Source organism: Trichomycterus rosablanca, chromosome 6 (assembly GCF_030014385.1).
Source record: "Trichomycterus rosablanca isolate fTriRos1 chromosome 6, fTriRos1.hap1, whole genome shotgun sequence".
In the NCBI taxonomy this organism is placed as follows: domain Eukaryota; kingdom Metazoa; phylum Chordata; class Actinopteri; order Siluriformes; family Trichomycteridae; genus Trichomycterus; species Trichomycterus rosablanca.
Window position 1 is genome coordinate 22,881,222 of NC_085993.1, and position 16,858 is coordinate 22,898,079.

General features: G+C 40.2%; 1 protein-coding gene across 1 annotated transcript in view; it reads left to right on the plus strand.

Annotated features, from left to right (window-relative positions):
• Window positions 1–12,733, plus strand: part of cntn4 (contactin 4) — a 368,543-nt gene extending 355,810 nt beyond the window's left edge. The window contains exons 22-25 of the mRNA XM_062997552.1: window positions 5,205–5,391; window positions 5,508–5,620; window positions 8,806–8,974; window positions 11,027–12,733. Coding sequence (XP_062853622.1) covers window positions 5,205–5,391; window positions 5,508–5,620; window positions 8,806–8,974; window positions 11,027–11,118 — 561 coding nt within the window. The 3' untranslated portion in view covers window positions 11,119–12,733. The remainder of the gene's footprint in view (window positions 1–5,204; window positions 5,392–5,507; window positions 5,621–8,805; window positions 8,975–11,026) is intronic.
• The last annotated feature ends 4,125 nt before the right edge of the window (window positions 12,734–16,858 follow it).

The window sequence follows — 16,858 nt, forward strand, 5'->3', positions numbered from 1 at the left end:
CTGGACCTGCTCATGGTAAAGGGCACCACAGTTGAACTTGGTAAAAATGGAAGCATGCTGCAATTTCACAAAACCTGCATTAATTAGCAGAAATTGGTGATGACCTTTAATAGTAATGTTAATAATCAAAAAAGAAACCAGCCTCGACTGGGGATGAGGACAGATGAATGTGCCCTAAGGCTAAGGTGTCCTGTATATACTAATCCATGGCCTTTTGTTCAGGGGCTGACAGGGAAAATAATCTTTCCAGAAGCAGGGTTGTGCCTGGGAGCAGATTAATGGCACATTCAAAGTTGTGGTAAGGTGGAAGTATTAGTGCCCTGCACTTCCTAAACACTGCCTAAAGGTCATGGTACTCCAGGGGAATCCTCTACAAGTTGATCACATCTGGTGGCCACTCCAACAGAAGAGGAGTGCTTGTCATCTTTCTGAAGCAGGTCTTCTAACTGAGTGGTGCCCAAAGAGATACAAAGTGTGTACACCAGCCTATCCTGGGGTTGTGATTTTGGAGCCTTGAAAAGCCTAAGATCAAAGGCCAAGCCAAAAGCAATAAAAGCCTTGAGCCTTGTGGACCAGAAAAAATTGTTCCTCAGAAACACCCCCGAGGTCCAGGGTACAGATTTCTGATCTTTCACAGGTCCCTCTGCCTGGGACAGGCCCTGCCTTTTAAATTTAGCTTCATACTTGGACCCTGGGAACTTTCCCTACTGCCACTGGAGCAGTTTTGTTCTCTCTATGAACATGAACCTGAGAGATAAGTGTTTCCAATCTGCATGGCCTCTTTCTCTGTATCTTCAGGGCTAGATGGACATGAAAGGGTAAAGGAAGCAGATTTTGGTGGGCTGTTAGGCCTTGTCCTCATATAGCAATATATGAGGTCCTTGTCCAGCAACAGTGTTCTTGCTCCCTGTGACTGTACAAATGAATGACACCAGACCATCCTCCAAAAGCCTCACTTGCACATTCCTTAGCAAGCTCTGCACTGGTGGTGAACCGAATTGTCTTTAGGAGACGATCCTGGCACTTTCTTGGGCGCCCTGAAGGTTTTTTTTTATTTTTACAGCAGTTAAACTTTTCTCCTTAAAGTTCTTGATAGTCTAATAAATGCTTGATTTAGGTGCAATCTTACAAGCAGCAATGTCCTTGCCTCTGAGGCCCTTTTAATGCAAAGAAATGATGACTTTGAGGTAACAATGGTTAACAACAGAAGACAATGATTTTAAGCATCACCCCCCTTTTAAAGCAACCAGTCTGCTCTTCTAATTCAATCAGAATGACAGAGTGATATCAGCTGCCTTGTCCTTGTTAACACCTTCTCCTGAATGATTATGTTAGCAGGTCATTTTGTGGCAGGGTTGAAATGCAGTGGAATTGGTATTTTTAGTGGGTTTAATTGGTTAACGCAAATTGTCAATCTGTCAGTTGTCAATTTGTGTCAGTCTTAAACCTTTTGGCCACAACTGTACCTTTCTCCATCTACTGACATGAACACGGCCTTTGACACCATACATTCAGTTACAAGCAGACTGAAGACATGGCATCCTGATCTATGGAGATTTCAATCATGCTTCCCTGTCCTCCAATCTCCCAAATGTCAAGTGATATGAAACATGCCATACAAAAGACAATAAAATGCTGAATGCAGAGGAGCCACAAAACATACTCTTTACCCCAAACTGGGCAGGCAAAGGTTTGCAGTAGCTCTGTGGTGAACTGCTAAATCAATGATTACAAGTTTGACCAGTGCCCCCGAATGCTGGTGGCTAATTTAAGGAACAGCCTGGAATGTAGTGCAACAATATTAGTGACCTGTTGACCAGCACATGGGCTGGAGGGCAAACAACTAACTAGCAGATGACGCTCAGGTCAACTGGGAGTAGTGAAAAAGAACAAATATTAGCCACACTATTGAGAGTGGATGATCAGAAACAAAAAAGTGGAACAGGATACAACTGCCAGACCAATAGCACAGACCTCTCACCTGACGAAGGTCATAGAAAGGCATGTTCTCAACCACCTTTATCCACTGGTCAAACCAGCAATAAATCCGCTGCAGTTTGCTTACCAGATGGGCACTGGAGTAGATGATGCAATCATCTGTCTTCTTCAAAGATCCCTCTCTCATTTTGAAGACTGGTATGCACTGTGAGGATTGTGTTTTTTATCTATTTAGTGCTTCCAACATTAGGTGCCTTTTCTGAAAAAAAGATGGAGAGTGCAGGACAGCGCACAGACTATGGACTACCTTACAAACTGGCTTAAAGACTGTGTGTTGGACACAATTTTCTGCAGCATAGGGACTCCACAAGATTCAAGAGATTCAAGAGTTTTATTGTCATGTGCACAGAAGAACAAGCAGTTACACTGTACAATGAAATTCGTACTTTGTTCGAAAAACAAAATTAAACTAACAGAATAAAAAACTTGGTATAAAACATTTTTTTTAAATATATAAATTTAAACTATAAAAAAACGTTTTATATACAGAGGAATAAAAATAGAAAATAGAAAATAGACAATACAGCAGCAGTTATTTTAAGGAGCAAATTGTGCAACATTATGTGCAAGTAGCAGCAGTCATTTAAATGTGCAATAGTGCATTGTAGAGGATGTACAATGTTCATGAGGTAAGTTGTGTATGTGACAGTCCATGTTTGTTCAAGTCTGACTGCTTGTGGGTAAAAACTGTTGGTCAGTCTTGTTGTCCTGGCCTTTACGCTTCTGAAACGTTTGCCTGATGGCAGAGGAGTAAAGAGGTAGTTTTGGGGGTGTGTGCTGTCCTTAATTATGTTGTGGGCTCTCCTGACCACCCTGGTCTGATAAATGTCCTGTAGTGCAGGGAAGGACGTTCCAGAAATTCTTTGTGCAGTTTTTATTACACGCTGGAGTGCCTTCCTGTCCTCTGCAGTGCAGTTTCCATATCAGACTGTGATGGAGCTGGTAAGGACACTTTCCACCGTACATCTGTAGAAGTTGCTGAGGATTTTGGTTGACATGCCAAATTTTCTTAGTCTTCTTAGAAAGTACAGTCTCTGTTGTGACTTTTTGATGATGTGGCGTGTGTTGCAGGACCAGGTGAGATCCTCACTGATGTGCACACCCAGGAATTTGAAGGTTTTCACCTTCTCCACCACTGTTCCACCTATATACAGTGGTGTATGCTGTTCTCCTCTCCTCCTGAGGTCCACAATCAGTTCCTTTGTTTTGTTGATATTTAATGAAAGATTGTTGTTCTGACACCAGTCCACAAGATCTGCTACCTCCTTCCTGTATGCCGTCTCATCCTCCCCAGTAATAAGACCAATGACTGTGGTGTCATCAGCAATCTTAATGATACTGGTGGTGTTATAAGAGGCCACACAGTCATGTGTGAAGAGCGAGTACAGAAGAGGGCTCAGCACGCAGCCTTGATGTGTCCCAATGTTTATGGTCTTTGTGCTGGATGTTCGAGTGCCAATCCTGACTGACTGAGATCGGTCAGATAGAAAATCTAGTATCCAGTTACAGAGGGTAGGTGTCAGTCCAAGGGTGTGGAGCTTTTCGGTGAGCCTGTGTGGGATGACTGTGTTGAACGCCAAACTGTAGTCGATGATTTTGTTGATGACAAGGGGACAGTCCTGGCCCAATTCCTGTTTACTGTTTACAGCCTTTAAAAAACTGAGGTCAGGAGAGGGTTTGGGTTTAATACAGGTCCCCCTGCCTGGGACAGACCCTGCCTGAAGGTTCTGCCCTACAAAAGTGGGAGCCCTGGCTGTGTTCCAGTTTGAAGCAAGGAAGATGGGCATTTGAAAGCTGAATGGGCTCCTCCTACTTTTTAGTTTTAGATAGATTTCAAAATCAAGAAAGCAAGTGTAACACTTGCTGTCTACCTTGCCGGCTATCAAGCTTAATGCCAAGCCTCACCACTGCACTGAGCTGAGAGCACAGCAATATAGTCGTGAGCTTAAGTGTAGTGCATTAGCAACAATCAGTGCAGCAGTTAATTTAGAATGCCTGCATGTTAAGCTGTACTTTCTATCATTAGTAGAAGCAGTAGTGACAGGTCGAGCCCTCTACAACAAACATAAAAATGCAGGGAAATTATGTTTTGTCAGAGGCATGGTTATTGGTGTCAGACGGGCTAAATTAAGTCTGTCAAAAACTGCTAATCATCTGTGATTATCCAATTAAAATTACAAAAACATTGCCTGCTTGGATGACAGTGCCATGTCAGTTATATGGTTAATTATAATGTGAAAACACCTTGAGAAAAGTGCAACTTCATGAGTTCTTTTAATTAATATTGTAGGCCTTCTACCTTAAGTATTGATCACTTGTCCATTCTCTTCTGACCTCTTTATTTAACAGTGCATTTTTATTTACAGAACTTCTGTTAAATCAATATATTTTCTGTAAACTATTTAGTTTGAACTCTATCTCACAAACATTCTGATGTTTGATATCATTTATTTTAATGGTTGTATGGTGGCACAGCTAGTAGACTTAACATGGGTTCTAGATTGCATCTTGCCTACAGTCTGTAGACAGATATGCATTTTTTTCATACGTGGGCATGGGTTTTCTAACATCTCGCCAAAACATGTAGCGGATTTGCTGCTTGACCATTTCTCTTTTTGTAAGTGAGTGAGTTCATGTTGAGTGTGTGATTATTTCCAGGTGGCATCCAATTCATAGTAAACCTGGCCATAAGAAATGACTAGTGGTCATTAATGTGTCATAAATAATTCCAGTAAAAGATCTGCTGTCAAACACCACATACTTTTCAGTATGCAAAATACACCGTTGCTGCTATAACAGCCTGCATTCTTTTGAAGTGTGTCCACAGAAATTCATGCTCATTTAGTCAAAAAAGCATTTGTGAGCTCAGACACTAATATTAATTAAAAAACCTGGCTTGCAACTGATCTTCCAATTCATTCCAAACTTCTTTAATGGGGTTAGGGTTAAAGTCAGTGACTTTGCTGGCCATTGGAGTTCCAATCTCATCAAATCATGTCTTTATGGACTTTGAATTGTGCACAGAGGCACAGCCATGCCAACAGGAAATTGCCTTTTCTCAGCTGTTGTAATTTTGGAAGTGTATGATTTACTGAATTGATTTAATACAAATGTTAGCAATGGTTAGGGTCGAAAGACCCAAACATAATAATTAGCAGAGGTGTAAAAATGCTTTTGCTGAGTATTTTTTGTTTTTGTCTTTATAGCTGAGATATTGGGAAAAAATGGTAAAGGAGGACATGGCTAGTGTGTTAAGGACAGTGGGAAATCGAACATCAGCCATTATTCAGGGGTTGAAAGGAAGCAGCACATACTATATCACAGTAAGGGCCTACAACACAGCTGGAACTGGGCCAGCAAGCGCACCAGTCAATGTGACTACCAAGAAGCCTCGTGAGTACCAGGTTCTACTTCTTCTGCAAAAAGTACCTTTTTGTGTATTTTAGGGTCAATTTAGTAATAATTGGATAAAGCTGACATAAAACGTCATTAATTTTGTTTGTTTTAAGCTCCGAGCCAGCCACCTGTAAAAGTCATGTGGAACACATCCAACTCCAAAATCATTGTGAACTGGGAGCAAGTGAAAGCTCTGGAGAATGAATCGGAGGTCACAGGGTATAAGGTGACTATAATTGTTGTTCTTTTACACTCAATAAACATTTCAGCTTGGAGTCTTATAATGTCATTATAATGTAATAATGTCCAGATTAATATAAACAGTAATCCTAATCATTAAGCGGGTGTTTCTGCCAAGAAATAGTGTAACAGTGTTTGTGGAGGAATGTTCTTCAATGGTCAGGACCCCCACAGGACCACTACAGAGCAGGTATTATTTGGGTGGTGGATCATTCTCAGCACTGCAGTGACAATGACATGGTGGTGGTGTGTTAGTGTGTGTTGTGCTGGTATGAGTGGATAAGACACATCAGCGCTGATGGAGTTTTTTAACACCTCACTGTCACTGCTGGACTAAGAATAGTCCACCAACCAAAAATATCCAGCCAACAGCACCACATGAAGGTCTAGAAGATGACCAACTCAAACAGCAGCAATATACTGTATGAGCGATCGTCTCTGACTTTACATCTACAGGGTGAACCAACTAGGTAGGAGTGTTTAATAGAGTGGACAGTGAGTGGACATGGTATTTGAAAACTCCATCAGCGCTGCTGTGTCTGATCCACTCATACCAGCACAACACATACTAACACACCACCACCATGTCTTTGTCACTGAAGTGCTGAGAATCATCCACCACCCAAATAATACCTACTACGTAGTGGTCCTGTGGGGGTCCAGACCATTGAAGAACAGGGTGAAAGCAGGCTAAAAAGTATGTTGAGAAATAGATAGACTACAGTCAGTAATTGTAGAACTACAAAGTGCTTCTATATGGTAAGTGGAGCTGATAAAATGGACAGTTAGTGTAGAACTAAGGAGGTGGTTTTAATGTTAGTATTTACTAATATATATTAGTATTAATTAATTAATATTAGTTTCAGTACATTTATGAAAAGCATTATGATCCAGCAGGAAGATTAGGAGCCACACAACATTGTAGGTCCAGCAAAACTTGCATGTTCTCTCTGTTTAAATAAAGCTTTCCTTCAGCCAATCTGTCTCTCAGAAACATGCATGCTAGATGTGAGTGACTTAAGTGTGACTGTAGTATGAGATGCCCAGGAATGGATTGCTGCCCAGTCCACGGTGTATTCCTGTCTGGTGCCAAGTGTTTGTGGGTGACAGCAGACCTGCTATGACTCAGATCAGGATGTCACAGTTCTGTATAAAAAGTAAATGAGCCAACACATGGCACACTAAACACAAGGCGGTATTATACCCAGTTTATTGCAGGGCATCACTGTCTTATCATTGTACTAATGTAGTAGGGAATGTAGTTCATTCATTTTAAACATTGCAGACATTATATCAAATGTATAAATGTAAGTTTAAGCAGATGTAGCACACTTGGAGGAATGGCCGAAAGCCTTGCAATCGATTGTCACCCTGTCTATGGCATGCCTTGTGGTATCCAGCCAGCAGAGGCTTGATTATTTTCTTTCCCGACAGACACACAGCCAACTGTGGTTGTGTAGGTGGACGGCCAGTTGATTGCACAACTGAGATTTGAACTTGGATTTCAGCAGTGGTGAGCTAATGCATTAGACTGCTTAGCCCCTTAATTAAGTAATATTTTTAGAAAGAGAAACCCTTAAGAATCAGGCATACAATTGTGACAGATTTTGCTGTCTCGAAAGTTTGTGTTTATTCCCTGAAGCTACCAGAAAGCAAGTGCTTTGTTAAAATTGCACATTTTTTATTTTCATCTTGGGTGAAGGGTGCTTTATACCTACTGTGTTTACTGTTAGTTACATCTGCATAAATAGCTGGGGCAGGTCAGGTGCAAATGATACACTATATGGACAAAAGTATTGCTGCATTCCTTCAATTTTTTAATTGTTGTGTTTCGGTCACGAAAATTGCTAATAGGTGTAATAAATCAATTATATAAAGGGAATTATGTGCTTCTAACTTTGCAACAACAATTTAGGGAACATCCATTCCTATTTACTTCCTATTTTGGCATTACTGTGCCCCATGTGCACAAAGTAAGGTCTATAAAAAAGCTTGGTTTAAAGAACCCCCAGCGGCCTGCACAGAGCCCTGACTTCAGCCCCACTGAACAGCAATTAACTGGAACATCAATTGAGGCTTTCTGGACCAACATCAATTATTGCTTTTTGACAAAATGGGCAGAAATTCCTACAGAGATAGTGAAAAAGAGTGGCTGTTGTAATAGCTTGAAATGATCACATAGAGGTCACTCTATTTTAATGCATTTGATTTTAAAATGGGATGTTCAGCAAGCTCATGGTTAGGTGTCCAAATACTTTTGGCCATATAGTGTATTGTCAGTTGGCCAAATTCACAGCCACCTAAATCCCAGCTTTTTTATGCCATCTGACAGTTTCATTAATCAGACACAGTAGTTTGTACAGTATCCAGTGTATTCTAGGCTTAACCTTTAGCCAACGGAAAATGGTCACACTGTTGCATATTCACAGCACATTTCTAGTAATGTTACTTTTAAAATACAAACATGAAAAAAATAGACATCCGGGCAGCACAGGGTGTTTTCTACCAGTGAATCGGACCCACCGCACCCCTAAATAGGATAAAGCGGTGGTACAACAGAAAAATAGACTTTTGTCTTTACTTTACATTTAGAAACCTTTGAAATGTGTGCATGTTTGCATGTGTGTGTAACATGGTGGCAAATAAAATCTAAATATGTGGTTGTGATTAAATATTTGGGTTCTGTTTCCATTCTTGCAGGTGGGTGGGATTCGCCTCACACTTTCCGTAGCAAGGCACCTCCCAGCCCTGTTACAGAAGGAGCTGGCGAGAATGTTAGGGAGAAGCTGTGATATATAGGGGAGCGTAATGACACTCATAAGGCCTAGGTGACTGTCAATCAATAGAGATTAACAGATCACGCAACTACACCTTCATGCCCCATCTGCGGGCCAAACTAGGCAACGCAGAGGGGCACAGGTGATTGTCAATTAAGTGGAATTGACAGATCACACACTACTGCATCTCTTGCTGTATCTGCAAGCCAAAATAGACCATGCAGAGGGACACAACTCCTAATGTGGAGCTTATAAACAGCTGCCACAATGTTACAGTGTGTATGTGTGTGTGCGCACATGTGTGTGTGTGTTTGGGGGTTTCGGTTAGTCAGTTAACAAGTACTTTTTACATTCAGTAACTTTCTGACCTCTGGTCTGTGTAATCCCCCCACAGGTTTTGTACAAACAGAACAGGCACAGTCGACCCAGAGTAATGGAAACGAACACCACATCAGTGGAGCTGTCTCTGCCTCCAGATGAGGAATACATTATTCAAATCAAGCCCTTCGGAGAGGGAGGAGAGGGCAGCAGCAGCAGACAAATCACTATTCCCAAAATAACTGGTATGTACTCCTGAATAAAGCTACAATAAATTGTTCACTTAATATGGAAGTTTAATATATAAAGCCACAGTCAAATGTCTGGAGTCCAAAATAGCATAAATGAGTCTGATTTTGAGGTGGGAGTGGCACTGTTCAATATTGATTGAAGTTATACTAGTCAAAGTGTTTAAGTGTTTATGAACTGAATGTATGAGGGAAAGTAAGAATCCTCTCCAAGTGTGTTAAACTTTTAAATGATTCTGCTTGAGCTACAGTTTTGACAGGGGTAGTGGCTGACTTCATGTGTCACAGAGAAAGTAAGTAGACTTATAGTTACCCTAACAGACTCAGTTTGTAAAGACAAATTTTTACTTCTACACCAATACATGTTCCTCCTATTATATTTTAGCTGTGATTGGTTCTTAAGTCCTGTTCCATTTGGCATTTAATGTATCACAGTGTCTGAAAAACCAATTGTAATGTACCCTTTGTAAAAAATAGCTAATTATGAGCAAAACTTTTTATCATATACTTTAAAGTATTGGATATGATCTATGCATTAACTTATCATAGTACATTCCAGTTCTATGCTTTATAAAGCAACAGATTTGCTTGTATGGTTGCAGTGGTGCCCATCGTGCTACTGCTATTCATTATTAGAATAATTTTCATGTTTTGTTAAAACACCAGTTAATACACAAGGGTATTTCCAGCAGCAAGGTAAATCACATAGCTAGGGGTCAGTTTACCAAGAGCACCAACACTTAAGCAAACAAGAGCAAAGGACAACAGCCACACAACAGTACAGATAACACATGGGAACATTATACAGGAAACCAAAGCTTAGACTCAACATTTTCTTTGCCAGAAAGGAAGGCAAACAACAGTCTTTATAGACAGCCTTGATAATCAGCTGCAGGCAAGTTGAGTTGGGCTGACACGATATTCAGGTGAGGTTGCCTTCCAGTGGCATGGATGGGTATTGCAAATTTAAAGTAATCAGGGTGCTTGTTACACTGTTTGCTTTGTCTTTAAATAACTGATTATTTATAGATATCTGTAATGAAATCATTAACCCTAAAAGTGATATTTACATTTGATGACCCTTATTTTTGCTAATGCTAACTTCTAACATAGGTAGGGTGACCATATTTTGTTTTTTCAAAATAGAGGACACTTGGCTTGGGCGGTGGGTTTGGATTGGCAAAATAATTTCATGTAATTGGTGGCACCATGACAATGTGTATAAAGTAGGGGTTTGAATATTTGACATGCATTTATAACATGCAACTATGTTATTGAACTCTTTAACAAGACAACTAACAAATGCATTTATGGTCAGATAATCTTATTACATTTAATTCAGCATATAACCCTAAACAATGATAAAAACAAATACAATAGTTCATCAGTAAAGCTATTTCGACAGAATGTGGCACTATCACAATGTTACAATAACCTTTATCCGTGTTTTTTCAGAAGGATCCCGACCGAAACAAAAGCACAGATTTTTTTCTGTAATTCATCTGTGAATTTTCATTTGCGCTTGGGCATTTTTAAGTATGAGAAGGTGGGATCTTAAGAGAAATATGAAATCAGTGCAAAACCACACAATGAATAGCACATGCTGACTACAAAAGCTGAATCCTGGACATTTTTGGTGATTTACAAATCCCGGATGGACGTATTTTTTAACGGTCCAAAAAAAGGACATGTCCAGGAAAAAGTGGACATATGGTCACGGTAAAAACATAGGCATGTTATCTACATAGCCTTTGGGAAATTGTAATACATTCATTTAAATGAATTATCATTTGTCTTATCGCAACCCTGAACAAGATAAAGCGGTGGTAAATCATGAAATGAAAAAGTCATTATCATTAGAAGTACTTTTTCCAGTCTATTTTTCCAGTTTGGTTTTTACCAAATATGGTTTGGCAAAAACAATCTTGTACAATTTGCACAGTTGTGTTCATTCATTTTTAAAGAGAGTGTATTTACCCCCTGTTCTTTCAGCTAGTTAGTTTTATCTTTTGGTATGTTTCATGTTTTGTTTATCTCAATCATTTGCAGGTCCCAATGCAGTCGGCTCTGCGTCCAGCGTATCCACTCTCTCAGCTCTCAGCACAATAGCGCTGTCCCTCACAGCCAGGACATCCTTATGACACAGCGCCACATGCTGTAGACAAGAAACTCTGTTAGGAAAGAAGACCCTGTGAGAAAAGACTCAACTATATCAACTGAAAGATCGCACGATCAAACCCGCTTAGTGAAAGAAAAGGTCAGGAGAACAGGTCCTGAACAAGAGCATACTGGAGTTATGAAATGGGTTTGCAGTTCAGCTGGCTGTTGTTAATAGCGCATCAGTCACTGAACCTGGATTTGCCGTTACCAAAGGAGATCATATAACTAGCTTTTCATCATTTTATTATTTAGTCGAACAAATGGACCTAATTCTGGTCAAGCAAGGCTGTGTAGAAATTGTAAATGCATTCCATTTACAATGTTTATAGGTAAATACAGGAATTTTTGGTCCTGTGTGGATTGAAGTGAAATGTGTTAGCCTTTAGTAATGCTTCTGAATAAAGTGAGATGAAAGTCTTTTGACATTGTGTTCCAGGAATGAAAATACATGGCCAGGATATCTATTCCTTTTCTCATCATGAATCATTGCACTAAATGCATTTCTGCAGAAGGATATAAGAAACTTGATGAATGAATGATTGAATAAATGAATGAATGGTAATTATGCTGCACATGAAGGCAGCATCTTTGAAGGCCATTGATTACACATTAATGTCTTTTACTTCTTTATCGATCAGCAATTCGCTGTTACGAACAATGAACAAGCAGATATTTGTATGGCTCTACTGTTATCTCATACTTTGCTTCTGTGTTTTGTCTTTTTCTTGCATTGTGTGTGCCTCATCTTGTGGTTTTTGAAATCCTCAGGTCCTCAAAAAGCCTTAACTTATATTCATTAGTACAATCTCCCAGCAAATTCCATGTGTATGCAGCCAAATAGCAGAGAATGCATTATGTAGAAGCCTGGGGCTTACATTTAGGATTTCCACCTTTGCGTTCTGGGGCCATCGTTCCCAGTTCATCACGTCTATTTTTCTATTTTGTACCAGTTATCCAGGGCAATATGGCGTATCATGTAGAACAGCCACTGAGTGCATATAGATCTAATATAATTATTTTGCTGCTGACCTTTCTGTTCTCCTTTTATTTAATGCCTTGTGAAACTGGTACCTTATAATAGCTCGTAATCTTGTGAGGTGGAGATTAGTAAAACTGTAGGCTGCTTTAAAGTTGTACAATTCTTAAACTAGGTAAAATGTATAACATGCTTTTTCAGAACATGATATTTCAGATCATTTATATTAAAAGGGGAGAAAAACAACTAAAAACTTTCCTAGAAGTCGTTCTTGAGTATTGTGGATCGGTGTTGCTTTGCATGTCGGTGTATTCTTCTTCATCTCTGTTCATTTTGTACTGATTGGATGGCTTGTGATCATGCAGGAGTGCAGAAATAGAAATGTTTTCAGATGTTTGTGTATATATGTCTGCGCTAACCATCTCTCTCTCTCTCTCTCTCTCTCTCTCTCTCTCTCTCTCTCTCTGTTGTGCTCTCTATTACTTTTGATCAAAGTACTCATAATCATAACTGTAAAACCCTAGATGAATTCTTTGCTGCTGTTGGTTTATACCAGGTCACAGAATAAAGATTTTTTTCAATAACATTCTCCCTGGTAATTTGTTGGAGGAGTTTGTATGTCATCAACCTAAATTTCCATCAAGTGAGGTTTCCAGAATATTTTGTGTTCTGTTTGAGAAATCAGAAAAAAGTTGGGACAGCATGGAAAATGCAAGTAATAAAAAAACACAAAGTTTCTTACACTGACTTTTATTTGATTGCAGACAGGATGAACCTGAGATATTTCATGTTTTGTATGCTCAACTTCATTTCATTCATTAATAAACATCCATTCCTGCATTTCAGGCCTGCAACATTTTTACATTTTCAGCATTTAGCAGACGCTTTTATCCAAAGCGACTTACACAATGAGCGGAACACGATGAGCAATTGAGGGTTAAGGGCCTTGCTCAGGGACCCAACAGTGGCAACTGGGTGGTGGCGGGGCTTGAACCGGCAACCTTCTGTTTACTAGTCCAGTACCTTAACCACTGAGCTATCACTGGCCCTACATTCACTGGCAACATATCACTGGCAACACATTCCGAAAAATGTTGGGACAGTAAAGCATTTACCGCTTTGAAATATTGCCATTCCTTTTCACCACACTTAAAAGATGTTTTTGCACCGAGGATACCAAGTGATTTAGTGTTTCAGCTTTTATTTTGCCCCATTTTTCCTGCAAACACGTCTTAGATGTGCAACAGTACAGGGTCGTCGTTGTCACATTTTTCTTTTCAAAATTGTCCACACATTCTCTATTGGGGACAGGTCAGGACTGCAGGCAGGCCAGTCCAGCACCCGTACCCTCTTCTTCTGCAGCCATGCCTTTGTAATGTGTGCAGCATGTGGTTTTGCATTGTCTTGTTGAAAAATGCATGAAGGTCCCTGGAAAAGATGACGTCTTGAAGGCAGCATATGTTGCTCTAAGATCTCAATGTACTTTTCTGCATTAATGCTGCCATCACAGAAGTGTAAATGACCTTTGCCAAGGGCACTGACACAATCCCATACCATGACAGACCCTGGCTTTTGGACTTTTTGTCTTTGGTTCAAAACACACTGTGTCCATTTTTTTTTCCAAAAATAGACCTGGAATGCTGATTCATCTGACCACAATACACGTTTCCACTGTGTGATGATCCATCCTAGATGCCTCTGAGCAATAACTCCATATTGTAGTGCTTGACAAAGGTTTGATAAAGTAATCCCTTGCCCATGTGGTTATATCAGCTATTGTTGAGTGGCGGTTCTTGATGCAGTGCCGTCTGAGGAATCGAAGTTCACAGGCGTTCAGCTTAAGCTTGCGCCCTTGGCCTTTACGCACTGAAATTTCTCCCAATTCCTGAATGGTTTAATGATATTATGAACTGTAGAGGGAGAAATATGCAAATCCCTTCCAATCTTTGTTTGAGGTACATTGTTTTTAAACATTTCAATAATTTTCTCACACATTTGTTGACAAACTGGAGATCCTCTGATCATCTTTGCTCATCAAATACTCAGCCTTTCCTGGATGCTGCTTTTGTACTAAACCATGATACAGCTTTTCTGATTTGGGATTGTATTTATATACAGTGTATCACAAAAGTAAGTACACCCCTCACATTTCTGCAAATATTTTATTATATCTTTTCATGGGACAACACTATAGAAATAAAACTTGGATATAACTTAGAGTAGTCAGTGTACAACTTGTATAGCAGTGTAGATTTACTGTCTTCTGAAAATAACTCAACACACAGCCATTAATGTCTAAATAGCTGGCAACATAAGTGAGTACACTCCACAGTGAACATGTCCAAATTGTGACCAAAGTGTCAATATTTTGTGTGACCACCATTATTATCCAGCACTGCCTTAACTGGGCATGGAATTCACCAGAGCTGCACAGGTTGCTACTGGAATCCTCTTCCACTCCTCCATGATGACATCACGGAGCTGGTGGATGTTAGACACCTTGAACTCCTCCACCTTCCACTTGAGGATGCGCCACAGGTGCTCAATTGGGTTTAGTCCATCACCTTTACCTTCAGCTTCCTCAGCAAGGCAGTTGTCATCTTGGAGGTTGTGTTTGGGGTCGTTATCCTGTTGGAAAACTGCCATGAGGCCCAGTTTTCGAAGGGAGGGGATCATGCTCTGTTTCAGAATGTCACAGTACATGTTGGAATTCATGTTTCCCTCAATGAACTGCAGCTCCCCAGTGCCAGCAACACTCATGCAGCCCAAGACCATGATGCTACCACCACCATGCTTGACTGTAGGCAAGATACAGTTGTCTTGGTACTTCTCACCAGGGCGCCGCCACACATGCTGGACACCATCTGAGCCAAACAAGTTTATCTTGGTCTCGTCAGACCACAGGGCATTCCAGTAATCCATGTTCTTGGACTGCTTGTCTTCAGCAAACTGTTTGCGGGCTTTCTTGTGCGTCAGCTTCCTTCTGGGATGACGACCATGCAGAGCGAGTTGATGCAGTGTGCGGCGTATGGTCTGAGCACTGACAGGCTGACCTCCCACGTCTTCAACCTCTGCAGCAATGCTGGCAGCACTCATGTGTCTATTTTTTAAAGCCAACCTCTGGATATGACGCCGAACACGTGGACTCAACTTCTTTGGTCGACCCTGGCGAAGCCTGTTCCGAGTGGAACCTGTCCTGGAAAACCGCTGTATGACCTTGGCCACCATGCTGTAGCTCAGTTTCAGGGTGTTAGCAATCTTCTTATAGCCCAGGCCATCTTTGTGGAGAGCAACAATTCTATTTCTCACATCCTCAGAGAGTTCTTTGCCATGAGGTGCCATGTTGAATATCCAGTGGCCAGTATGAGAGAATTGTACCCAAAACACCAAATTTAACAGCCCTGCTCCCCATTTACACCTGGGACCTTGACACATGACACCAGGGAGGGACAACGACACATTTGGGCACAATTTGGACATGTTCACTGTGGGGTGTACTCACTTATGTTGCCAGCTATTTAGACATTAATGGCTGTGTGTTGAGTTAATTTCAGAAGACAGTAAATCTACACTGCTATACAAGCTGTACACTGACTACTCTAAGTTATATCCAAGTTTCATGTCTATAGTGTTGTCCCATGAAAAGATATAATGAAATATTTGCAGAAATGTGAGGGGTGTACTCACTTTTGTGATACACTGTATATATACAATCCCAAATGAACTGTGATGAACTGGTGACATGTGTATAGTATTTCCTATCTTTTGCCCAGTGAATTTTATGTGTGTGTGTGTGTGTGTGTATATATATATATGTATATATATATATATATGTATATACATACAATTCACTGGGCAAAAGATAGGAAATACTATAGACATGTCACCAGTTCATCACAGGACAAACACACACACAAAAAAAAACTTTTAATAGCTTCAGTTAACCTGACAGTTAACCTTACCTTCTTGCTGTGAGGCAACAATACTACCCATCATGCCACCCTTTTCTTTGTGGTAATTTTTTATGTATGTTTATAAAACACCATTTCCAGAGAAGTTGAGACGATTGAAAAATGAACAAAAAGAAGTATCTGTGATTTGTTAATTCTTGGAATCTTTATTTACAAAACAAAGGTAAAAATAAAAGATATTCAATGTTTGAGTGATCAACTAAATTGTAGTTTGTAAATAAAAACAAATGTAGAATTTGATGCCTGCAATACACTTCTTAACTTTCTCTGTACGAGTGATCCCATACTGCATCCATAATATTCAGTTCTGCACTTAATTCATGACTGTCAGTGTTTTATCAGCTGTTTGCATTGGGATCATTATCATGCTGAAAAATAAAAACATTTCCAATCAGGCACCTTACAGAAGGAGCGGCATGATAAAGTAAAACCTGATTTTCAGCATTCATAATCCCATCATTTCAAACAATATTGCCGAAACCACTGGTAGAAATGCAGCCCAAAACCAGAACAAACCCTCCACTGTGTTTTACTTCAGGCTGCAAGTGCTCATTATTTTATCTCTCTCAATTCTTCTTCTCACATATGATTGACAACTGGAGTCAAAAATTTCTAACTTGGATTTGGAAGGCATATCTTTGCCTTCTCACCCTTCCATATAATTGCTTTCTTGACTGCTACCCCTCCAAAAAGACCATTCCTGGTCAAGCTTTTTCTGACTAGAAGGGTCAACTTGGCATCCCGATGAAGCTGCCAAATGCTGATCCAGGTCCT